General features: G+C 35.9%; 1 protein-coding gene and 1 long non-coding RNA gene across 5 annotated transcripts in view; one reads left to right on the top strand and one right to left on the bottom strand.

The window, feature by feature from the left end:
• Positions 1-1379: 1379 nt before the first annotated feature.
• On the bottom strand, positions 1380-18146 carry LOC118610802. Its single transcript, XR_004954084.1, has 2 exons — positions 17094-18146; positions 1380-1555 (listed from the first exon to the last, which is right to left on the bottom strand). It is a non-coding gene; the product is annotated as an uncharacterized LOC118610802 (long non-coding RNA).
• A 270-nt stretch (positions 18147-18416) lies between these two features.
• The window catches only part of MAGI2 (membrane associated guanylate kinase, WW and PDZ domain containing 2), a 1221159-nt gene continuing 1212227 nt past the window's right edge, over positions 18417-27348 (top strand). For 2 of the 4 annotated variants that reach the window (XM_036231070.1, XM_036231071.1), the window contains exon 1: positions 18530-18974. In XM_036231070.1, coding sequence (XP_036086963.1) covers positions 18674-18974 — 301 coding nt within the window. In that variant the 5' untranslated portion in view covers positions 18530-18673. Of the gene's footprint in view, positions 18975-27348 lie in introns of all 4 variants that reach the window. The other 2 variants (XM_036231069.1, XM_036231075.1) reach the window with 2 other exon arrangements.

Genomic DNA, 27348 nt, shown 5'->3' with positions numbered 1-27348 from the left:
CCAAGAATTGCTTTTTGTGTGGAACCTCCCCCCCCCCACCCATCCCCACCATCGAAATTAGATGCAGAATCCTTTATAATTGTTCCCAGTACTCAGAGTGACTAAGCAACAGCCAGAAACAGAAGTCCTAGTCAGAGAAAAAGACATAGCCTGGCTCTATAAAGAAATGTCTCTTTAATAGAATATTTTACTATTTACTTTATCTAAAGTAAATGGAAGAAAGTTCACAGCAATAAACACCTATATTAAGGGACAAGAAAAATCTCAAATAAACAGTATAACTTTACACCCAAGAAACTAGAAGAAAAACAAATTAAACCCAAAGTTAGCAGAAGGAAGGAAATAACAATGATCAGAATGAAAATAAATGAAATAGAGACTAGAAAGACAATAGAACTCAAGAAACTATGAGCTATTTTTTAAAAGATAAAGAAAATATACAAATATTTAGTTAGACTCACCAAGAAAAAAAAATAGATGACTAAAGTAAAAAAATTCAGAAGTGAAAGAGATGTTACAGCTGATACCACAGAAATACTAAGGATCATAAGAAACTATTATAAATAATTATATGCCAACTAATTGGACAACCTAGAGAAAAATGAATAAATTCCTAAAAACATACAACCTAAGACTGAATCATAAAGAATCAGAAAATCTGAACAGACTGAATTTTAAGGAGATTGATCAGTAACCAAAAAACCTCCAAAGAAAGAAAGTCCAGAACCAGATGGCTTCACTGGTAAATTCTACCAAACATTTAAATAATTAACACCCATCCTTCTCCAATTTTTCCAATAAACAGAAGAGAACACTTCCAAACTCATTTTATGAGTTTTATGAGCATTAACTTGATACCAAAATCAGACAAGGGCACTATGAGAAAAGAAAATTATAGGCCAACATCCCTGGTGAAAACAGATGCAAAAATCTTCAACAAAGTATTAGCAAACTGAATTCAAAACTACATTAAAAAGATCATACCCCATGATCAAGTGGGATTTATTATAGGAATATATAGTTCAACATCTGCAAATCAATCAATGTGACACATCATATTAACAACATGAAGGATGAAAATCATCTGATCATCTCTATAGATGCAGTAAAAGCATTTGCCAAGGTTCAACATCCATTTATGATAAAAACTTTCAAGAAAGTGGTTATGTAATTAAAGTAAATAGTTCAGAATTCACACACGCACATGAAAGATCAATTCTAAAATCATAATGAATTAAAGCACTACAATTTTTCAGAGATTTGATTGTGTTAGGGATGTGAATCCCTCAGATTTAGTCTTTAAAACGAGTACTTTTACCAATTTTATGGAAATTGTATGTATGTGATGTATTTAGCTACATGAAATAGAAGACTAACTCTGCAGTTTAACTTTGTAATAGCATTTTATTTTCCTCACATAAAAAGAAGTCTGAAGACAGGGAGTCTAGCCCCCTTCTATCATTTTGTTCTGTCATCCTCACATAGAAGCTTTTATCTTCATACTTGTCAAGTCATGGAGGCAAAATGGCATCTCCCTCTTCAGTTATGCAATAGGCTAGAAAAAGAGAAAGCAAGAAAGAGTCTGTTTTAGAAAATCAAAAATATTTCCATAAGTCTCTAGCAGATCCACACTTTCATGACATTGCCTACCTACACTTTTGTTACATGGTCACCGTGATTATAACAGAGTCTGAGAAGGTAAGTATTTTATTTGGGAACATTATCAATCTGAACAAAACAGGGTTCTAGCAATAGAAAGAAAATGGAGAATAGCTCATGGGTAGGAAATCAGGAGTGTCTAATGATGTATTGAATTCAAAATTCTATATAATCACAACCAGTATCAATAACTATTCATGTTTGCTATTCTTGAAGGATTTATTTTTCATAAATAGTCACTGTTAATAATGAAATAACATGTTTTATATTCTTTATTCCCTGCATTATACCTGTGAGAATGAGGTGATTACAGATCATTAATAGCTTTTGTATACTAGAATATTTTATATATATATATATATATATATATATATATATATATATATATATATCTCATTTAAAGGGTGGCTTTATGGTCCACGTTATGACTAATATTAATCTCTTTTGGACAACATTTAAATTCTAAATCATAGGACCTTAAATCAAAATTCTAAAAATTTTCTTGGTAATTACTAATATCTGTTTCAAATAATATTTCCTTAATGCCCACATAATGATAGTAGAATAGTAATCCTGAATGAAATCTTTAAGCTAAATGTGTAACATTTATTTAAGAAAGTCTTGTTTTGTGTATCTTTATTAGAATTAACATATAAAATTTGGTATTTGATAGTTTTTAAGGTATTAAAATTGTTAAGAAACATATTTTTTTCTGCAGTTATAAAAATATTTAATTGTATTCTATCTCCCACTAAAATGTAGCTCTTAGGTTCCCTGCTTTTCTTAAAACTAGTCTTTAATATTGATAATCAAGATGGATAGATTTTTCAATGACATTTAGGTGGCAGAGGAGGGAGAGTAAAGATGGGATACTTGTTCTAATGTTCTGTCTAAATGGTACTCAAAAGTAAGCACAGTACTTATTTTGAATGCAAATATAATATTAATTCCTATCTAAAGTAATATATTATAGATTTACATATAATTTTAAACTCTCTGTGAACTTAATTAAAATAATTTTGTCTCATCTTACATATTTTATTGAATACATTTTTTTTTCAAATCTAATTCTAGTCCTGTTGATTTGATTTATGTTTTATAAACAATCACATGCAAGTATAATAAAGTGTTAAATATATTACATGACACATGGGTTTAGATAAAATATGTTTTTCTCAATGATAAAGAAACACATGTAGAATATTGTATATAAAGATTTTACCCTTACTTGCTTATAACTAAAGCTTTTATAAAGAATATATAGAAATGAAATTGACTGAATAACCAAATAAGAATTAAGAAAAACTGCACATATATAGATAAATGCATATTTTTGATATATAATATAAAGATAAATGTATGATATTCTAAAGGAAATAAATTGGCAAATACATACTTAGAAAGCTTCTATAATGCAAATCATGATATTTAGATGTTCATAACTCTTCATCAAAAGTCCTTCATGTTGGTAGCCAAATAGTCAAGCTATTGCTACATGAAATGGATGGTATTACATCTGTAGCTACTTTATTTATCCAAAGAAAACATATTAGTATTGTTCTTAAGTAGATAGTGTCATTACTTCCTTGTTGTTTATACTCCTCTCATAAATATGCATTCAAATTCTGGGTATAATGAATGTTTAATATGCTTTTGCCATGTGGTTTAAAAAAGTGTTGGGAATAATTAGGACAAGCATTTGTCCCCAGATCTTATTTTTCTATTCCAACAGACCCAAAACAACACTGAAAGTGTCTACTCTATAACATCTGGAGGACAATTTTAGAAAATGTCTCCCTCCAACATCTAAGATTCTAAGATATATTATGTTTAACTAATAATGAAATCTATTTGGGTGTGCTTTGCTTGGATTAAAATTATTACTTTTTAGGCCCACTTCATGTAGAAAACAAATATCTTCCCTTCAAAAATGTTAATGTTATTCATAATAAGCCAATAATTTATCTCTTATGTATTTAATATATTACATTTAAATACATTTGAAATATATTTATATATATTTCCTATCTCTGTCCACTGAAAGGGCTCAGTAGTAATGGCCTGCCGATAGCAACAAACAAGCCAAATTATCTATCTTGGTTTCTAAATATCATTCCCTAGGGTTCCTTGGGGTTGGGGGTGGGGAGGGAGATTCTAGAGCTGGGGAAGAGAAAGAACAAGATAACTTTGGAACATTTTGTTATATCAGGAAGCAAGGAGTATTCAAGTAATCAGAGGGACATATCAAAAGGATAAACAATCTATCTTGAAGGAGCCCATGAAGACCAAATCTGGATAATATGAGCAGTAAAATAAAAAAAACCCAAAAAACATAAATTAGTAGTAAATTCTAATCCATTAGATTAAATCCCAATCTAGGCTTCTCTACTGATACAAACTTTAAAAAACAGTATCTGAGATTAAATGTAAAGGCTGTACATTTACTCATTAGCTTAGTTCATTCAATAAATTTGTATCATGCAGTTCTACCACCAATGACTTCAAGGAGAATCTGCAAGGAAAAAGCCTTTCCCTGACTATAGATAAAGTCTAGAACAAATGTCAATCATTTACACAATTATCTCCTTAGACACTGAGCAAATGCCAATATGTTGGAAACTTTCTGAGGTGGAAAAAAGCTTCAATATGTATTTCTAATTCCATGTTGTTACCTTAATGCTATGTCTTTGTTATCTATTAAAGTTTGCTGCTGTCATTGTTCCCTGATAGAAACTTCCTCTGCCTGAAAAGTCCTTCCCTGAGATTTTCACACATGGGATATTTAAAGCTTGGCTGAAAAAACCCCTACTAGGGAAGGCCTTTCCATACAACCCACCTAAAGTAGTTATCACCCTAATATATCCACCTGTTAATCTTCCATTTCCTTTGTTTTTAAATCAATAGAATATAAATACAGAATAAATAGCAGTTTTAGAATTTTATGTAACATACCCACATCCCCTTGATGTTTAATCCTTTTATTCCTATAAACTAGACTGAAAAAAATCTTGAAAATTACTAAGTAATATTTGGTATTGTACAGACTCTAGAGATTTGTTAGCTGGCAATCTTTCCTTTATTCTGATGAATGTATTTGTTGACTAATAGCCATATAACTAAGAGAAGACACCCTTTCAGAAATATTTGCATTTTATTATCTCAAAAGGATAACCCTCCAAGGCAAAATTATTAGGCAAAATGACAAAACTTAGGGAAGCATTTTGGAGAGTAGCAAAGACGTTTCTAGCCCTTTAAATCATATCTCATATGCAAATCTCCCTACCCTGGAAGCAAGACCTATTTGTCTCCAGAGAAAAAAGCTAGAAAGCAAATCTCCATTAGAAAATTTAAACATCTTTTATTTAGTTTCCTGCTAAAGTGGGAGCTTCCAGGAATGTTTATACATAAATTGTCATTCTTTAAAATATTTTGGGAAAATATAGAGAGAGGGGAGGAAATGGCGTAGATTATAGAGGCTCTATTCATCCCTCTAGTGACCAAATCAAAGTTGTGACAGAAACAAGAGCAAACAGCAAGGAAAATCACCTGGGATCTAGATGAACAAGCTATACAACTAAGGAGGGAACTTAGAAATCACTCTGCCTTGGCAGAAGGTAGGATGGAGGAAGGATGCGAGGCTGCCTGGTCCAGAGCAGGTGAGTGGTACGGAGCCTATGGCAGCTGCAGACGCCTCTTAAAGGGGCTATGTCTACAAGCAGACTTTTGTGGTGACAAACTTGCTCTCTCTGGGCACCAGTGCTGGGTCAGCTGCACGGGGAGTACCAGGGACTTACAGGGAGACGCTGAGTTATTGGAGTGAGGGCTGGAAATGAGGCTTTCTCCCAGACAGAAGCACTGGCGGTATCCATTGTTCCTCTGTTGAGCCCTCCCTGCTTCCAGTGCTTGGAATCAGTGCTGCCATAGGATATTATCAAACTCAATTACAGAGGTCACTCTGTCCAGAAGATTCCCTGAAACTCTACTTCCCCGTACTCTTGGTCTCAACCAAATCATATCCAGTGTGTCCTCGCTTAGTCAGGTGTTCCTTGCTGAGCAGCATCTAGACTCTCACTGGAGGCAGCTGGCCTCAGTTTCTGGTGTTCCCTCTCGAGGCAACTATAAGCACAGCATCTGTGGATTGCTTGCTGAATCTTAACAGGAGGCCTCAGAAGGATTGCTTGCTGAATCTTAACAGGAGGCTTGGGCTAAATTTGGCATGCAGCTGAACTCCTCTCAGGACTATGCCACTGAGACATCTACCACACAAAGCTGTGGTAATAAGACCAGGAGACTTAGGAGCTTTGCTTAGTACATAGAAACAGACACAGAAAAACAGCCAAAATGGGAAGACAAAGAAGCAGAAACCATATGAGAGAACAGAACAGAGATCCAATAATAATAGAGTCAAGCCATCTGACAGATGCAGAGTTCAAAACACTGGTTATAAAGATGCTCAATGAACTTATGGGAAGTGTAGATGAATTCAGTGAGAACTTTAATAAAGAGATAAAAAATATAAAAATGAAAATGGAATTATCAAAGTGAACCAGTTAGAAATGAAGAACACATTATCTGAGAAGTATACTAAATTAAATAAACAAGAGTGAATAAAGAAGAGGATCAAATGACCTATATAGAGGATGGGGAAGCTAATTCTATAAAAAGAATTTAAGGAGCCTATAGGACACTATTAGATATAAAAATATCTACGTCATAGTGGTACCTGAAGGAAAACAAGATCTTGAAGAGCTAATTGAAGAAATATTGATGGAAAACTTCCCTAACCTGGTGAAGGAAATAGACATACAACCCCAGGAAGCTTAGAGAGTCCTCAAAACCAGGAACCAAAGAGGCCCACAACAAGACACATCATAATTAAAATACCAAAAGTTAAATACAAGGAGAGAATCTTAAATGCAGCAAGAGAAAAACAGTTAGTTACTTACAAGGGAGCACCCATGAGACTGGCAGCTGATATTTCAAAAGAAACTATGCGGGACAGAAGGGCTTGGTGCAAAATATTCGACGTGATGGAAAACTAGAATCTACAACAAGAAAACTTTATCCAGCAAAGCTATCGTTTAGAGTAGAAGAACAGATAAAGAGCTTCCCAGACAAAAATAAGCTAAGAGTTTATTATCACCAAGGTGGTGTAACAGAAAATGTTTGAGGGACTTTAAGAAGAAAAAACTTTTATCAAAAACATGAATAAAGAGTGGTAATAACTACATTTCTACCAACGAGTACCTCGAATGGGAAAGAATTAAGTGCTTCAACCAAAAGATAGAGCGGCTGAATGGATAAGAAAACAAGACTGCCACATATGATGCCTTAAAAGACACACACAGACTAAAAGGAAGGGGATGGAAAAAGATATTGCCTTGATGGACCTACAGGGTATTGAGCTGAATGAAATGGGTCAGATAGAGAAAGATAAATATGGCATGATTTTATGTACATGTGGAATCTAAAGTACAAAATAAACAGCAACAATAACAAAAGCATAAATAAACTCATAGATACAGAGAATATTTACAGGAATACTAGATGGGAAGGAAATTGAGGGGACGAAAAAAGGGAAAAGGAATTAAGAGGTACAAATGGATAGTTGTAAAATAGACATGGAGATGTAGAGTGTAGCATGGGAAAGATGGTTAATAATGTTGTAATAAATATGTAAGGGGGAAGACGGATACTAGATTTAGTGGGATGCTCACTTTGTGAGTTACATGGATCTCTGATCACTATGCTATACAACTGAAACTAGTATATTATTGTATACCAACTATGATTGAAAAAAAACTCATTGAATTGTACAATGTAAATACAAGCAACTAACTGCCTATTTTATTTCAATAAAGATAGAAAAAATGAAAAAAATACTATGGAGACAAACACAATGATATATATACATATATATACATATATATCAAGAAAATGTAGTATGTTTGTTCTTTTGTGGTCTATAAAATGTTTGAATGTGTTCATAAATACTGTAGTAATATAATCAAACAGATTATATTGGACCCTTTATCTCTTCAAATTTGATTTAGAAAAAAAATGAAATAACTATTGTTATTAAATTAAAAAAATATTTCCTTATTTCTAGTTCTGTCAAGTTATTCTTGGAATATAAATAAAATTTTACATACAACCTAAAGTAGAAAGTACAATACCATTATATTAGAAATGTGCCCTTGAAATATTTAAATTTTAGTAAAATGGTAGTCTACACTATAAAAGACTCTAATGAATGCAAATTATTTAAGACTCAAAACTAGATAGAATTTATTTGAATCTCTACCATATATAATAGTAACTAATATCATTGCCAATACTAACTGTAGGTAAATTATTCATAATTTTCCTTAAATAACATAGGTAAAATGTATCACATATTTATGTAAAAAATTAAATTGTATCACATTTATTTATAGTATATTTTTATTTACACTACATGTACATTAAACAGGCATTGACTACATTTGTAATAAAAATTTATAATATTAAAGTTGTAGTGGTAGTCTTCATATATCTGACAACATTAGTTTAGGGTTAGTGAATTATTCAAGAAAAAGCTTAGAAGATGTACTGGAAAATGATCAGGAGTGATTCTACAAAAATAATATAAGGGAACAATGGGAGCAGTTAATCAGAAGAGCATATATTAAATATTAAGAAGGCTCATGAGAGGGAATAAATCTATTATATGCAGTATTGTTCAAGCCAGATGTGGAGAATGTGTTAGAACATTTGGAAACTGAAGCATCACTTGAGGATACTAAACAGAATGATAGAGGCCTAGTCTCTAAGTGTTCATTGCTGACATACTTAAAGCAGTGTGGAACTAATAATTAATGATTAAGGTAACATAGATCCACAGTGTACGTCATGCTTTATAAGTAAAAGTGTGCACTGTTTGATTTGATTTGTTTTTTATGGAGCTAGACTACGTTCATGTTATTCTTTCTTTCTCTTGATGTTATTTTTTTTTTTTTTGGCCTATAATTTGTAGCGTTCATCTTTCTTCTCTTTTCAAAATTGTGATAGTTTTGCTTTTTACTTATTTTATATTGACTTCCTTAATGTTAGGTTTTCTTCAGAGATTATAGACAATAGCTTAACAAAGCTCCTGATTCTTTTATTGCCTTAGAACCTAACTGAGAGAAGCTGGATGACTAAAATCCTTTAAAACAATAATATGATTTCCAATTGTTCCAAAACCCATCTTAAACTACAATTTTCTCTTAAAGAAATTCATCCTCCCTTTTTCAGTTTTAAAATTATTTTCCTTGATAGATAAAATGGTATACAACTGTCTCACAACTTTAATACCTTCCCAGATGGCAAATTTCTTGCTGTTCTTTGTCTTTTAAAATAAATTTTTAAATTTTGCGTTCACTTAACTATCATCAGTTGATTCTATGCTTAATTTAGAAGATACATTTAACTATTTCATAGTCATTGAAGTTATATGTCTCCTTTTTTCCTACCACTGTATTTCCCTTCATTCAGCCTTTGTTTGGAATACAAATAAATTATGCTCTCATGACTCAACCTAGAAGTGAGGCTAAGGTATGTCTAGAATGTTATAATACGAGGCAGATAAGATTACTTTCAGCTGATTACATATAAATTAAAAAAAAAATTACTCAAGAGGTTTATTTAAGCTGGACTTTCAAAGAATCTCCTATCAGAGCAAATGGTTGGCTTCAAGGAATCTGTAAACTACAGGAAATGATATGTAATATTTAGATGATATAAGTATGTGTGCATTTGTAGTATGGGGAGAAGGGCACGATCACTAGTATTCATCATATTCTAAAAGACATCTATGACACAAAATGGTTAAAAGCAAACAACAGCACAAAGAATAGTAGTTGAAGGGGTTTGCAAAATTATTAAAGTTAGTATGATTAGAATTACATTCTCGTCGCCACCAAATGTTCATCAGCATGTTTTGCTTCTCAATAATCTGAATGAGGAAACATGATGAACCTTTTTTTGAATTTCTTAAAATATGCTTTTCCAGAGACTGGAAAATGGATCTGACTGTTCCTATTTCAAAATAGAATATGTTCACTTTCTTTCCATAGCTTTCTTTATACCTACAAGATTTTTCACCACTGACCAAAATTAAGCCATGATAATATTGTCCCTTTGCTGCTTATTTTACTTTCTTGGCATGAAAATTGTCATTTTTAATCAATAACAAAATTATAAAAAAAATAACAGGCAGGATTAGAATATGGGCCGTAGACATTATATTAAAAATACATGTAGAATATTTCCAATTTATTTTAAAATTTATAGTGGAAAATGGGAAACTGAAGACATATACTAAAGAGAGCTATAAAGGAAAAAAAAGAGAAATAAAGATGTACATTTAAAAACCAGAAGGAAAAATAATATGAAAAAATAGAAGTAGTTAGAAAAGTAAGAGACAGCGTTTTATAGATAGGATGAATGCATGAAAAATGGTAAAATAGTTCTAAAAGATTTAGTCACAAAGTAGAAAGTGACAGCAATTGAATTACTTAAAAAAAAAAAGTGGGGGGATAGATATAGCTACTTGATGGCACAAAATCAAAGTACTGAATTTTCTAAGTGTTTTTAAAAACTCTAGTAAGGAAGGACTATGAGTATATAAAGGTATGAAAGTATTTTTGAGTTTAGTAGAATGTGAACTCATGATAAAAGACTGACAGGCACTGAATAAATAAAAGACAAAACAATACAAATGAAAGATAAATTCTGATATTGACATTCAGGAAGTATTACTGTATAATACTGCATAAGGAATATATTTCCAGAGCCAAATACAATATTATCCTGTTGTATTTTGTGTATATGTTGATAAGGTAACAAAAGCATAAAGAGTTCTTACTCTAGATCCATTATCATTTATATAAAATATTATAATGATTTTAAAGTCAAAGAACAAAAATATATTTTCATGCTTTCTTTTCTTGAGCTGGTCAAATTCCTTCACATGTTGTGAATTCCATAGTTAAGATGGAGCAATGATTTAAATGATTTTGCAGTTCTCTTTCTCCACTTTGTATATCCTTCATGATCCATGAATTTCACACAAAGAGGTGTTTTACAAGGACAAAAGTCATATTGTTCAGAACTTTCTGGCACTAAAATAATCTAATACTCACATAGGTTTAAGTAGTCAAATTTTGCCTGTCCCTAGATCTTTTGCACAGGGCTGGGTGACTAATTGACACTGCTGCTTGAAAGTAAGTTCCTGAGTTCAAGAGACATTGAACAATATATGCCCTCTCAGTAAGAAATACTCAAAAATACTATAGTTCTATGAAATGCAGAAACACAGTCAATGAATATTAATTATAGACTAAAATGAAACAATTCTGGCTCTTCCACACTAATATAATTGATAGAAACCCCAAGATTACAATAACTAAAATATTTGAGATTTTGACGTAACGAGAATTAGTAATTGGATAAAATGCCAAATGAAATATGCAATTCCATGCATGTGTTTGGAGGAGTCTAAGCCCCTAAACCTTCCCCTTGCTCAATTCAAGAGGCCTGGTTTCTCAACATTAGATACTCCTTTTGAATACAGAGATCTTTTCACTCCTCTCTGCCTAGTAAAAGATGTTGTAAACCGGAGTTCAGTTTTTTTCTCTTCTCATGTTTCATACCCTGTTGGGCAAGGCCGGAGTCAAGTTTCAAAGTGTCCCCACATATATCTTTGCTAACTTACTCAAGGATATGGGCTTGTGTTTCTGGCCACTGGACTAAAGTTGTGCACACCCATGGAGTCACCACACTGGGGCAAGAAGCCACTGGATAAAAATGGCAAATCCTCCTGGAATATCACTTAGGCAAAGTATGGGAAAAAGTCATATTTTATATCTATATAAATATGAACCCTCTACAAAGTAGAATCTGAAATCCAAATAAACTTTTATATGAAAACTAGTGATTTCAAATAAGATTACTCCTGGCTGTATTGGGTGACTATATTGTTTTTAGAGATATTTTGATGGAAAAGCCTTAGAAGCTCTGCATTAAGCTAAATAAATCTGCCTTATAAATATGGATTAGCATGCTTGCATAAATATTGCTGCAGAAGTGAGAGGTTTAATAGCTGACAAACGATGGAGTGAGTCAAGTTTATTCTCTACCACCACCATCACCACTACTAACACCTCTCAGACTTTGTCCAGACACTATCATAAGCTCTTGAAGAATCTGACTGCTTTCTTAACCTTAGTTTTATGGCAAAGTATAGTTTGTCTTTTCTTCATCAATATATGCTCTTCTGCATTCCATTCTCTTAAGACATCAGTATGGGTGTAAAGAGATTATCATTTAATGCTAAAGATAAAAATTTATATTCAGGTGGTGGTCATATAATAATATTTTACACACTATCATTTTGAAAATATCTATTAGACAAAAGTCTGCTGAGCATTTACATTATGCCAGAGAATGTGTAAGGTGGTAAGAATGCAAAGATGAGTGATTTAAAAAGAAATGTCCACCTATTCTTCTGTGGAAGATGGACTTGAAAATGAGGAGGTGGATAAGAAGCCATGTTTCTTAAAAGGGTACATGAACATAAAGTAAAGTTTTGTATTGTGCAGGAAGGAGGAAAAAGAATTAGGAAAGGTTTATGAGAGGTGACCCCAGAGGTATGTCTTAGGCATAAACCACACAAACAGAGAGGGTTGTATTTCAGGCAAGGAGAACTGTGGAAGGTCTAGCGAGCCAAGGAAACCAAGCAATTCAGAATGGCTAAAGAAAAGAAATGTAAGGGAAGGGGGAGATCTAGGCCTGACCTTGGGTTGGACACCTGGGTCAGCTGCCCCAGGTCCCAAACACAGTTAGTGATTGGCACAGGTGCTGCACCTCACTGCCTTGATCTGAACATCATTAAAATTCATTTTTGAAATTTCTTTAATGACATTGCAAGGGACCTAGAATAGATGCTGTAAAGGGGACTTTTTAAATTTATGTTTATCTTGGAGATCCATATTACTCAGGTTGCTCTGGATTCCAATTCCAGCAGGTATATGGAGAAATATTGTTGGAGAGTTAGGAAGGAGACAGAGGAGAATTAAAGTAAGATAAAAAGTTGGGACTCTGCCGTGTATTTAATGGGCAGCACTGGTAGATTTTAAGCAGGAAAAAAATAAGGAGAGGTTTCAGAAAGTTCTCTCAGGCAACACAATAGAGGTTTTTGAGGTAAAAGACAGGGATAATATGGGGTGGTGATGTTTACATCTGAACTAAGATATAAATAGTGAGGACACAAATATGCAATGTTCTATAATACTGTATTAGACAGAATAATGACCTCCCCCTCAAAAAAAAAAAAAAAAGATATCTAGATCTTAATCTCTGAAACCTGTGTATATGTTACCTTATATGGCAAAGGGAAATTCAGGTTACAGAACAAAAGATGATTGCTAATCTGCTGACTTTAAAATAAGGAGATTATCTTGGACTAGCTGGGTGGGCCTGATGTAATCACAGGAGTCCTGAAAAGTGGAGGAGGGAGACAGGAGTCAGTGTTGAAGAGAGGGAATATAAGCAGGACTTAACCTGCTGTTGCTGGCTTTGAAAATGGAGGAAGGGGCCACAAACTAGAGTTCAGGCGGCCTCTAAGTGCAGGAAAATGCATGGAATAGGATTCTCTCCTAGAGATCCAGAAGGAATATAGCCTCTCCTACATCTCAATTTTAGCCCATCAAGACTCATTTAGGACTTTGGCCTCCACAACTGTAGATAATAGATCTGTGTTGTTTCAAACCACCATGTTTCTGGTAATTTGTTACAGAATAGGAAACACATAAATACCCAATTCAACATTAGCATGAAGAAAGCCCTTGATTAAAAGTTATACTGAACATTTACACTCTCTGCTAAAATGTGGGACAGGTCTTCAAACGTGTCAAGTAGGTCTCACCTTTTATAAAGATTTTTCTAGATGGAGTATACCGTGCTTTAGTCTCACTGCCCATGGTTCCTTATTCTTGCTCCTCAAACACCTAGAGATAGCATATTATAGGGATACAATTTTTATGTCTATTGATCGATCAATTGCCGAGTTTTGTGTCCACTTATGTTCAATGGTTAATTGGAAAATACTCAGTATTAGGTACTTTTAATGTAATATGGCATTAGGATGAGGAGTATTAGAGTCACACAGACATGGATCAAATCACAACTCTGCCCCTATTTGGTCGTGTGGCTTTGCACAATTTAAAATACCTGAGCCCCAGTTTAGTCATCTGTAAAAAGGAATAGTTATATCCTAGGTCTGGGTCCCTAAAATCACCCTGAGATAAGGAATATATACAAGTGATTTAGTAAGGAAACATTTTCAGGAAAACACACAAATTATCTGAGTAAACAGGAGAGGTAAGGAAGTTATTTCAGGCAAAATTCTAGCATCAGTATGATCCTGAAGGGGAGTCTTGGGGTATAAATTACATCTCAGATTTTCTTACTACTAGAGGCAATAGAGTTGGGCTTTTATACTCTGTAGGGCAGTCCTTGGGGAAGGGTGTCCTGGTAGGAAAGTAAGCTCTTAGATGGTTCTCTCTGGCTCCCTGTGCCTAGAAGCAAAGCGATTCCAGGAGCCCTTGGGCAGTCTTCCAAAGACACTTTCTTCCAGAGAGGGTCTCCAGGCCTGGTTGTGAGAAATAAAAAAAAAAAAAAAAAAAAAAAAAATAGAAGCTGGAGGAAGGGCACCCAGACTCAATCAAAGAAATCAAGGGAATGAGATGGAGTCTACCACAAGCATCCACCTCAGAATTCTTCTAAATCTTGAATGCACTCATGCTTTTCTTTCTTTAGCTTTTAAGATTTCTAAACTATTTTCTTTTGAAATAGCATGCAATATCTAGTGCCATGTTATGCACATAGAGTGCTCAACAATGAAATAATTCTTTCTTGACACAGGCATCAAACTCAGAAAGGGTAAAGGAGACAAAGTAAAAACAAAGAAAATGTGAAGAATACCAGAATAGAAAGTAACCAAATTAGTCTGAATATAGCATTTCAAAATGGTTGTAAAAGAACTAGAAACTTGAACTACTTATACTTACAATTATTTGGTTTTATCTCTGAAAAGTTAGGCAAAGTCAACCAACGAATTATTTATTTGATGACAATAAATCTTATACGAAATATACTTTTTTCCCCCTCAGGAAATAATCTAAGTCCCCAGATAATTTTTTTCCTTATAGAAAATATAGAAAATATCTCCATCTTTTCCTTTGTTACTCTCTGTTCCTAAACTGATAATTAATACTTTCATTTTGATTGCACTTTACAGTTTTAAAGTGTATTCACATTTAAGTGTATTTAAAGCGCATTCAAATTTTACATGATGCTTATACAACCTCGTCATTTACAGTATTACCCTCTTTTTACAAATGTGAGTAAAAACTCTGGGTGTTTAAGTAACTTTGTCAAGGTTGCACAGCTAAAGGCAGGATGTTAACTTCTGACTCCCAGGATAGAGTTCTACATGATCCTTTTAAAATATCCAGTCAGGAGAGAGAAATTAAACCATAACTGGAACAAGAAAATTTCAATATAAAGAATTATTAGCTAGTAAAAGGGGAATACTACGAAGAGAGAAGAGATCCCTGAATACAGGAATAGTAAATTTAGGGAGCAAACACTATGTTTAGGGCTGTGGGAGAGTATCTAAGGAAGAAATAACTTAGAAGATCTCCTCACTCCCATTCCTGCTCTCTATCCTACAATGCCTGAGAAACAGGCCTCATTGGAGATAATGTGGCTCTGGCCTCCTTGATGATCAACAAATTTGTTGAGGTAACACAGACTCAGTTGGTGAGGAAACCACCAGTTGGGGTGCCAGTGAAACTTGGTAGGAAGCTTAGCCACTGGGGATGCCAGCAACCTTACTGGGAAACTGCATACTGAGGAACTGGCCAAACTTACTGAAGGGTGTGAAACACTGTTTTCTTGTGCACCGCTAGCCAGAAAGCCACCCACTGACCACCACACTATAGAAGAAGAAAAGCACTTGAACAAAGAAGACAAGCCCCTTTTTTATGCAGTGTCCCTCCAGCACCTTTTACTGACAAATCTTAACATTATGCCAAACGACAACAAAGAAGTGTTTTAAGTTCTAGCTCTAATATCACAATTAAGGGCAAAGAAGATGAATTAGGAGCTGAGAAGCAGTAAATTCGCTGACACATACCTCAATGACTGTCCTGGATTCTCAAGGGTAAAATACTCTATGCCAAACTCCTGCTACAATAAAACGCAGACCGAAACTTTGGGGTATTATGTACTGATTGTTGGCATGACACATGGCAAGTGTATGGGGAGAGAGACAATGCATACTTGAGACCAGGTCTGGAATCAAAACCATTACGTCTGAATAGTAGCTTCACCAATTGACTAAATTTGCCTTGCAAAAGTTAATCTCTATGCCTCGGTTTCCTTATCTTTAAAGGAAGATGATAAAAGTACCTACTTTATTAAGATGTCAGGAGAAATAAATTAATATATGTAAAGCCTACAGAACATCTGGCACGCAGTTAGAATTTGATAAAAATTAGTGTACTAGTGCTAGTTTGTAATTGATGTTTAAAAATACATATTCAGTTCATTACCAGTTTCCATTTAGGATTGTGTCTGATAATGTTGAAACCTAACTTCTTTGGGTGAGACTGGGATATGCTACAAAGTCTTGCCCTCTCCTGGGTGGGCACTGCTTGTAGCTCTGGTTTCTGATCCTGGCACTGCCCCTGGCTCACTAACTAATCCTTATCAGTCGCAGCCAATTCACTGGGGATTCATTAATAACACGTGGTTATTAAACAAATCATCTTTCTTTAAGATCTCTTCCAGTTCTTACTAAATTTGATCCCCCTTTTCCCCAAATAATGACTTACACTTGAGAGGGAAAAAGGAAATTACCGTTTTGAGTGCCTTCCTAAGTCAGGCAAGCACTTTATATGCATTACCTGATTTCATCCTCATTATAGGCCTATCAGAATAGTGCTTTTAACTCTATTTAATGAATAAGGAAACTGAGCCTCGGAAAGGTTAAACAATTTACTCCAGGTCATACTTTTGGTAAATAGCATAACCTGAATTCAAACCCGGCCTTTCTGTTTGGGTCGACTAAACATTTTTAACTGCACCGCTCGCCTCCCACACTATCTTCATCTCAGACATCAGGAACCTTAATTGCTCAGTGCTTTTCATGTTTTGCTTTAAAGAGATGAGTGGGTGTGCGACTTTTTTTTTTTTTTTTTGGTCTTAAATGTATCCTTTGAAAGTAAAGCAAATGAAATTCATTTACCAGTTGTAGGAATTTTTAAAATCACTCCTTACAGTTTACACGAAATTTGCGGTTGAGTGCAAATCAGCTGCCCTCCTGCATCCTTGACCCCTGTCCTCACCTCTCCGTCCTGGCTGCAAAGTTGGTGAATGGAAAGGAGCCTGGTGATGGGCCGGCGAGCTGAGTTCCAGCCCTGATTCTGCGCTATGTTCACCCTCGGAGCCTTCTTTTCCTTCTCTGCAGCAGGAGGTTGTTGGGCCGGGTCAATTTAAGGTTTCTTCCCAAGCTATAAGCCCGAGTCACTGAGGGCTTTTCTGGGCGTGGGCGTGCCCCTGCCGTCTCGGCTGCAATTCGCGCGTTAAACTGTACACTTCTCTGAGGAGGCTGCATGCAACCTTACTTCACCCCGCAGCCTCTTCCTTTCCGCCGCACCTAACCAGGAAGCGTGAAGCCCCTTCCCCTCGCTCCTGGGAATCGCCTTTCACCAGACAACTCCACCCACGCGGAGTTTGCGTTTCGGCGCGACGCGTGGGCTGGGCCCGCCCCGGGGAAGGCGAGGCTGCTTCACCCTCCCCGGTGTCGGGGTGCGGGGCCTGCAGTTCTCTAACTTTCCGCTCCTCTTGAGGGGAATTCTGAGAACTCTGCCACGAGTCTGACTGAAAACGTGAAGAGATGAAGTCTCTAACAGTGAGCTCCTGCGCCTCTCCCGGCGCCCAGGCTTCTCCCGCAATGCCACACCGGGCCCCACAGTCAGCTTTCTCTCAGCAGGGTACCGCGCCAGGGGGCCGGCGGCGCTCCAGCCGTAGCACCCAAGTCCAGGTCTCGCTAGCTCTGCCCTAGCTCAGCCTGCGCCTGGCAGAGCCCGGACCTCCTCTCAGCCTAGCACAGCGCTCAGCCTCTAGGAGGCTGAAGAAAGGTCCGCACTCGGCTCGCATCCCTGCCTGCCGGCCTCCCCACGCCCGGCCTCGGCTCCCCTCCTTTCCCGCTCCCGCCTCCTCTTGCAGGCTGCCAGGCGGGCCCAGCCTGCCTCTCTCTCTCCGCCTTCACTACCGGGTCAAGCAGCGGTGGGAGGGAGCGGAGACAGCGGCGAAGCGGCCCCCAACCCGGCGCGGGCGCGCCCCTCCTCCCCGCAGCTGCTCCCTCCTCCTCTGCCGCCTCCCTTCCTACCAGTACTGTACAACTAGTACACACACACACACACACACACGCACGCACGCACACACAGACCCGCCGCTGCCACTGCAGCTGCCATGGATATCAGCTAACACCACACACCCAGGCGCGCGCGCGCGCGCTCCCACTCGCACCACGCAGGAGTGGCCCCCGGCATCCCTACCCTCCTTCCCCACCCCCACCCCACCCGCTCACCAGCTCGGCTACTGCTCGCTCAGGCTGCCGCCGCCGCCGTCACCGCCACCAAAGCTCTCCTTTGCTGCGGGGCCACAGCTTTGAGTGTCATTCAAGGGACAGCACAGCCTCACCCAAGCTCTCCTACCTCTGCCCAGCCGTCCCTCTCATCCTCCCCCTTCCTCGTCCACACTCCATCCAAAGAAGAGGGAAAGCATCGAACAGAGGGGAAGGAAGGCAAAGTCTGCTGTTCTCACCTCTTGGCCCCCTTGCTCCTCCATCCTCACTCTCTCACCGCCAAACCCTCTACCCCAAAGGAACCCCTCAGAAGCTGAGGCGACTCGCCCCATTGCCATGTCCAAAAGCTTGAAAAAGAAAAGCCACTGGACTAGCAAAGTCCATGAGAGTGTCATTGGCAGGAATCCGGAGGGCCAGCTGGGCTTTGAACTGAAGGGGGGCGCCGAGAATGGACAGTTCCCCTACCTGGGGGAGGTGAAGCCCGGCAAGGTGGCCTATGAGAGTGGCAGCAAGTTGGTGTCGGAGGAGCTGCTGCTGGAGGTGAACGAGACCCCCGTGGCGGGGCTAACCATCAGGGACGTGCTGGCTGTGATCAAACACTGCAAGGACCCCCTCCGGCTCAAGTGTGTCAAGCAAGGTGAGCGCAGCGGCTTGTTCCGGGCTTTGCCAGGAAGCTGGACCGCTCGAAGCGCGGGGCAGTGGAAGGGTGGTCTCGCTGTGGAAGGGGGTGTGTGGCAAGGTGGTGGGGTGAGGTCGAGAGTACCAGCAAAGCAAGTGAGATTTGCGGAGAATCTGAACAAGGGGCTAAACAGAAGGGAGGGCGGGTTGGGCTGTGGCATGCAACTTTGTTTGCGCAGTTATACCCTCCCATTTGGAAGGTGCTCGGCCTTGTGTGACCTCAGAGATGCGGACGAGCTCCCGGGGCAAAATGAATGTGCGTCAGTGGCATCGCCCGCAGTAGATGAAGAGCTTGTAGGGATGGATGGAAGAATGAAAGGAAGGAAGGGAAGGAGGGAAAAAAAAGAGGGAGAAAGGGAAGGAAGAACTTGAGGGTGCAGCGGCATCACCAGCAGGGCGGAGAGGAGCAGAAGGTGGCGAGGCGAGCGAACTACGGCCCCCATCCCCGCCACCCCGTTTGGGGAGCTGGACCATAGATGCCGTGATCCTCAATCCTTCCCTAGGGATCCCTGAGCACTAGTTGACGGAGAAGGGAAGGGACCCATTGCTTTGAGCGCTTTGACCAGTCTTCCTTAACTTTTTCCCTGCTTCACTCCTCAGTCCCCCTTCCCCCGCCCACGGTCATGTGGGCACCACGCGTCACGTGCGCACTGACTAACCCAGGCGCTCACCCGGAGCTGGTCCGCAGGAGCAGGCTCTGGAAGAAGGCGGGGCACTAGGAGCGGATTTTAGTGTTGCGAGTTCGGGAGGAGAGAAATGGTTACCTGGATGAATTGCTCTACGCAGGGGTTGCCCTCTTTGAGTGGAAATTCTCTGTGATTGGACTCACATCTGGCTTCTGATTAGGAGTGGGAGTCGGTCATGTTTCTTAGGAGTTGGATGGAAAAGCTCAGGCCACCTAGATGAGAGCTTCATTTGAAGGTTGTGAAGGGCACCTAGGGAAACTGAGATCTTGCAGAACTCTATTTACTCGAAAGAAAATTATGTTCCTGAAGGAGGAAAAAAAAGTTTCTTGGAAAGAGGACAACTTTAACTAAAGTAATGTATCTTTGTTTTCCACACACGATTGCATATGTTGATAGCTCACAGGCTCATTTCATGTGCAGTATGTGTGTATGTACACATTCTTATAAATTAAAGGTTTATTGGTGGTTTACATTGTTTGTCCTGCCTCAAAGATGGAATCGAGCAGGTCATTGCCTGTGTTTTGAATAACCACTTAATCTTACTTCATGAAAGCTATCACGAAGAATTTAGGGAGATGTTCTTTATAAAACCAGTTTTAAAAGCAAACAAATGAAAAAGATGTCTTAGGCAAAATTTCTTAAATGTGAATTGGCATACGAGTAAACGTTTTCTTTTGGGGATTCTTGAGTATTAATAGCTGATGACTTGAGATAGGCTAATGTAAACATTGACTTGGAGGTCAACATTGCTCAGAATGAAGGATATGAGTTAGGAAGGCAAATAGAGTATTTTGGTATTTTTCAAGATGACATATCTGAGGCTCAAATAGGGATTCATATTAAGCTATTTGATGTCATGATACTGTCTTATAGCAATAGATATAAATGTAAAGTTCTGGTTTGAGTCCAAGAACTCCACTACACAATTAATGACCATGGTTTTGTTGGCAAAGAGTTTGGTATTTGTAGTGAAAAGTGGCTACAAAAGTTAATGTATTGTTAATTGGACTAATGATGGTATCCTAATGAGGGAGATGATTGCCCTATTATAGTTCACAATGATGAACTATTTTATACATTTTAATGTCGTATTCTGAGCACTACCTTTTGAGATGGGCCTTGGCAAACTGTAACTCTAAGCAAGAATATGCCTAGAAAAGAAAGAGGGGAGGTTATTAGATATTGTAGATATCTCTTATTAATTCAGTGGAAAGGCTTGGAAAGTGAGGGCATGAAAGCTATCATTAAATACTGAAAAGCTATTAAGTAGGAAAAAAACTTCTGACTATCCTGTGACACTCCACAGCACAAAACTAAGATGAATCTATGGAAATTTTTAAAGGATGAAGCATCTTTATCTTCACGAAGATGAGCTTTCTAATAGAGCTTTCCAAAGTCTGTTAGAAATTTTGAATTCATGAGACCTCCATCGTTGTGGGTGTTGATGAAGAGGCCAAAATGATCATATGCCATGGATTCCTATGTAAGATGGGGACCTGGACTAGATAGATGTCATTTCAATCCTGCCGTAATTCCATCCAAAGCAGTCTCTAATCACTCAACTTCTGTGTTATGTTTTATTTGAAAGTTTATTGCTTTTAGAACTCATGGAATATATGCATATAAAGTGATATTTTAGAGGAAAAGCCTGCTCTTTTCATTCTGTTAACTCTCAGTTCCGGGCTTCACGGGGTCATTGAAGATTGATGCTGGTGATGATGTTCACAGAGCCCCAACAAGAGCCTGATTCACCTCCTGAATCACTATTGACCAAAAAAGAAAATAATTGCTTTTTTTTTTTTAGCTTTAGTGGAAAATATATTCCTCTTGTATATTCTTCTAAATGTGATGATTCATATATATTACTCTCTTGTTGAAGTCTTCCTTTCTCTTGTCAAATAATAGATAATTTTATTTCATTTATCATTATAAGCAAAGTGAAAATTTCAGAACCTTAAATATAGTCCCTGTGTGTCTTGGGGTTCACTACAGATTTCACTTGCTAAAAAAATATGTAGAAACTTTTGGCTCAGTAGCCAATAAACTAGCATGGCTAAAAAAACTTAAACATGGTTTGTTTAGCAGTTGCATTTTTTAAAATATTGAGATAATTTGATTTTTGAATATTCTTTTAAACATTGAATATTATATGGAAACTACATACAAAATTAAACTAAGGAAAATTTTGCAAAGAAAAGGAGATTTTTATACTAATAATGTTGATTTAAAAGTGCATCAGATAAAATTACATTCTTTACTCAATCTTTTTTACTGGTTTGGTTAATATTACATTGTCATAATTTTAAATTATCATATTTTTAAAAGAAGATGAACTACTTAGATTTTAAGATAGACAAAATAGATGTATCAGTTTTTCTACATTAAATGTCTATAAAACCATTTTTAAAAGCAATTTAATTAAATTCAGAGGACTCCATTTTTAATTGAAGCTGCTTATAATCCAGAGTGATGAGTCATATAAAAATACTATTTATTGCTTATCCAATTATTTTTATGAACTATGTTTTTTTCGTTTATAATAGTAAACCTTCCTTACCAAAATATTTAATTCTAAATCAACAGTTTTGTTCTGTGATCTCATTAATGTGGCAGACCCAGTTGAAGGATGTTTCTTGACTGATTTTGAGATCTGTGATGACATGCTAAAGGTTTTTCTTTTTTTTTTTTTTTAAGTTTGTTACTAGAGTTCACAGAGGCCAGCTACATAGTCCATTGTGTCCTACATTCCTTGGACTATGGGTGCTACTGTATCTAATACCACATGGGGACCTATATAGCTTGGACTTATTTTCCCGTTTAGGATCTCACAATGGAAAATAAAAGGCAAAAAGTTTTTTAATTCTGCCTATGTGGAAGAAGGGCTAAGTAAGGCCTTTGAAGTTCAGTTCCTGAGAAGCTGTACATTGCTTTCCCTCCTATTGCTCTTTTAAAAGACACCCTCAAAGGAGAGTGGATCCACATTTATTGAGTCATGTTTTCTTTTTGACTGACTTCAGGCTAGAATCATAAAGCTTAACCTCTATGCTCTTTTTTATTTGGAAGGGTAAAAGCAAATTATGTAACATTTTCTGCAATAAAGATTGACTTTCCTCCATAGAAATTTAAAGTATGTGAAATTTTTTGATCAATAATAAAATTGTTTAAACAATTTGATCAGTTAATTATTTTAGAATAATGTATCTTTATTATATTAGAACAAGGTTAATGGAACAATTACCTTTGGGCATAGTTTATGGGGGATACTACTGGAGTTTTTTAGAATGTGTAAATAGTTTAAATGGTATGACCTTGAATGCTAAATATGACCTTTTTTTATGTGTTTATTCTGACTGAGAGTAATCTCAGGGTGAAAGCACAGTAATGCCACCATCTCTGCTTTTTACATTTATACTGGGCAATCTTTTGGAATATTTATTATGTTCACTTTCCTTTTTAGATGGTTGAAACTCTCACATTCACTTTCATAATGAGTAAAAAGTTTGACAACCTTGACTGCTTGTAGTTTAACAATGGCTTTCAAATGTATAGCAGACCTAGGCTGAATTTCACTCTAGAGGTGGGATAGATTAGCTGTTAAATGTACAAGCTCCCAAGTAGACTGGCTAGGTTTTGAATCCTGAGTGTGCCATTTAGTACTGGCTATAGAAGGAGTTATCTAGCCTGAGATAATTATAATATGTTGAGAATGTTAAATAAGTTATGTATTTAAATGATATAGTGTTTGGAAGATAGTAAGCATTATGGAAATAAATGTTATTTATTTATTTATAAAGCATTATGTTAATACATGTTATTCCAAACTTATTGGTTATTTTGAGCTAGTGGCATTATGAAATGTTTTTAACTTTCAAGATATTAATCTTAATTGAAGTCTAACTGAAAAATATGAAATGATTGACTAATTAATAATGTGAATAATTAGCAAGCAATATGCTTGAGGTTCTCTGTAGAGTAAAATAAATCCTTTACTTTAAAAAACATTGATGTAAAGAGTAATGCCATTAAACAGAATGGAACATATTTTCACCTTATAAAAATAACTCCCACTGATGCTGCCTTTATGTGAAAGATCTGCTTTTTTTATATTTATTTTATACTGTAACAATAGTTTATTTTCATCCAGTAATTTATTCTCTTTGTATCTATATCCTTTCTCCTAAACAATTGGTGAATATATTGAATCATTTACTCTAGGCTTGATAAGCGTAGAAGTCCTATTATAATTCACTAATTTTAAGTTTAGAAATTTATTTATTCCTCTTACAAGTGACTATAGTGAGATACAAGTATGTTTTAAAGCAGAACTTTTTCTTCTCAGCTAGAAATCAGGTACCTATAATAAAAGAAATAGCAAAACAATTCGTAAGTCTTCAGAATCAACCATATACAATAAAGAAAAATATGTCAAAATTCGTCAAGTTTATGTTGCATTTGTGAGAATGTCAGTAGTTCAATATTAATAATTCTCTATATTAACACTTTCAAGATGAAGCGACCAACAATATGCCTACCACCGCCTCCTAGTGATTTTAGCATTCCAGTTGAATTAATCCCATTTTAGAATTCAATAGAAACCTCTTACTTGAAGTTCTAGTGTCCAATATTACTTTTTGAAATCTTTCTTAGCTATAATCTTGCTATTTCTCATGATTTCTTTCCATGGAATAGAGTCTTACAGCTTTGTTAGTATTGTGACTTTTTAAATTATTTATTCCATTTCATTTCCAGCTCCCTCTCCTCTCTCTCCAGTAAGGACAAATGTGTGATATTTTCTCTAATAAAGTTAAATTATAATTAATGTAATATAGATAATTTAGTAATGGATTTATAATTACTTAATTTACATAATAAAAGACTTGCATAGGGATATGCATTGCTGAAAATGTAAATGCCCATATTGTCATAAAGAATTAATGATTGCTTCTATTGTCGTGTTTATCGACATGTTATCAATTGTTTTAAAAAAGATTAATTAAGGAATTAATTTTTAAAAATTAAAAAATTCATGTTAAGTTTACTATATAGCGTTACCCATTTTATATAATCTAAAATAAACAGAAAAAGTTTCCTTTTTGACAACTGATTGAATATTAATTCAGATGCATATAGTGTATCTATTTTCAAAGATCCAGTGGTCTAATGAGTGGATATTTTAAATGAATAATTAAAGTTGTTTCAATATTTGAAAAATTATATGACTTGCTCTACCCTGGAAAACATTTTTCTTTGTAATTGTTATATGAACGAATGTCAAGTTTTATGTCATTTTCAGTTATTTTGCTTTCCTTTAAAAAAATCACTGTCAGACCTATGATAGTCATATATCCAACAATATTTGAAAACAAATATGTGACAGAAGAAAAATTAACCCTTAATAGAGTGAAGTAAAAGATAAGTTGAAGATATTGATTTTTCTAATAATTTGTGGGAAAATTTTCTTGAACCTCTTAACTGCTCTAGTGAGACTCATGCATCTGAAACAGAGATTTTTTCCATAAATAACTGTGGATTTTATTATATGACTCTGTAAAATGAAGTAGGACAAAGAAAACTTGTTTAATTTAAAAAACACATATTTTATTTATCTATTTTCACATTACATTGTATTTGAAGAAATTTGTTAAAACATGAGTTTCGCAAATGTTACAATAAATTTATGCTGCCAAGGATTACAGGTAGCATAAAAGCTGTTTTCACTTTAAATTATCACTTAATGTATCATAGAGAATGTCTGAATAAAAATATTGGGTGCAAAAAAACAATTATATATATTTCTAACAATTATTTTTTATTTTGCAGGTGAGCAATGTTGCGTATCCTACTAGTTTGTAATGTACTCAGGAAAGCACATACTGAGCTGGAATATATGTGAATACAAGGATAAAAAGTGCTGTAGAAATACACAGATTAATCTAGAAATATACCCTAAATTTGTCAAAATTTGATTAACTGGATTTCAAGCAGGGACAAATTTTAAAGATAAGAAATGTCCAATGTTACATCTGTGAAGCATTCTAATTAGTCCATAGCTGACCCCAATTTACCTTTCTTTGTAACCTGTGCTGTGAGGATGTTAAAATAATTCTTTACTAGACAAAGTTTCTTTAAAAAAATAGCAAGCATTTAGGCTTAATGATCACTAAAACTTCCAAAGGTCTTGGCTTACTTTCAAAAGCACCCCAAACATGAATAACTGTAATCTTACCTTTCTAGCAAGTCTAGATACTTAGTGGGTGGCCATTTTGTTGGTGTTAGGTCTGGGGTCTAAGGAGACAGAAAGAAGTTGGTCCTTGTCTAGAAGAGCAAGAATGGTATCAAGATGCTTCTTTCTTAGTATTTCTCCTGAAATATCTGTAGCTGGATCTCCTTTTCCTCTTTGTTTGGAAGTAGCTATGCTTTCCTCTTCTGTTCAGTGTGAGAGTCACTCTTGTGAACAAATTTGTTCTATTTCTTAATATTCATTCAGCATACACACATACATACCTGCATATGGTGCTCACACACATTTTCACACACTAAGGTTTAAATCAGTAGTCCCAAAATGCATTTATGCATTTGAAAATACGATCTTATTTTAGGGAGTTATATTAAATTATTCCATGTATGACAAATCTAGCTTCTATAGTCACCTATTAATTTTTGACTGTGAATGATATTTTTAACCCTTATTATCTCTGACAATGGGAGACCATAAAGCCTTAATAAAATCAAGTACTCTGATTTATATATTTCATATGTATTGTTAGGAAGTGGTAATAAGAAGTCAGATTTCAGTAGTTTGGATTTTGGTTATTTTAATGTGCATGCCAAATGGCTGGTAGATTACATAATACTTAGGATAATGTCTTAATGTTAATGTAACAAAGTAAGGGGCAAGGAAAAGGGGCATGCTTATTCCTGAACTTGATAACACATTTGCAGAGTGGTTTAAGCTTTTCTTGGTATAGAAGTCTCAGAATCAAATAGGAGGACTGGACCAACATGCTTTGACTATACAGTAGATTGCAAGTCTAAAGAAATAATCATATAAAAATAAGTTACAGTCATGTGTCGCATAATCATGTTTTGTTAATGATAGAGGGCATAATCAACAGAAAATTATAATGGAACTGAAAGGTTCTTATTATCTACTGATGTAGATGTCATAATGTTGTAGTGCAAAATATTACTTACATGTTTGTGGTGATGCTGGTGTAAACAAACCAACTGTGCTGCCAGTCATATAAAAGTACTGCACATACAATTATGGAGGCTACACCATCTAGGTTTATGTAAGTATGACAAATTTCCCAGCATATCCCCATTGTTAGGAAGCTCATGACTGTAAATGATGTCCAACTTATAATTGTCTAGCTAAAATACAGGTACTGATGTTGCTTACTGAGAAATTAAAAATATCAAGAAAAATCAAATTTAATTAGCCTGGAACCTAAGAGGTTTTGTTATGAATTGGAGAATATAATATTTGAATTATATTAATGTTTTAAATTTGAAGCCATTTTCCATATGTCAGTTTACTGTGGAGTAATACTATATATGAATTTATAAAGTGCATAGGTACCATAAAACTTTCTAAAAATGAAAATTAATGATACCTTTGATAGTTCAAATAATATGCTAACCCAT

The sequence above is a fragment of the Rousettus aegyptiacus genome, unplaced genomic scaffold (genome assembly GCF_014176215.1).
Source record: "Rousettus aegyptiacus isolate mRouAeg1 unplaced genomic scaffold, mRouAeg1.p scaffold_m13_p_13, whole genome shotgun sequence".
NCBI classification, from domain to species: domain Eukaryota; kingdom Metazoa; phylum Chordata; class Mammalia; order Chiroptera; family Pteropodidae; genus Rousettus; species Rousettus aegyptiacus.
This window is presented reverse-complemented; position numbering and strand designations above follow the sequence as displayed.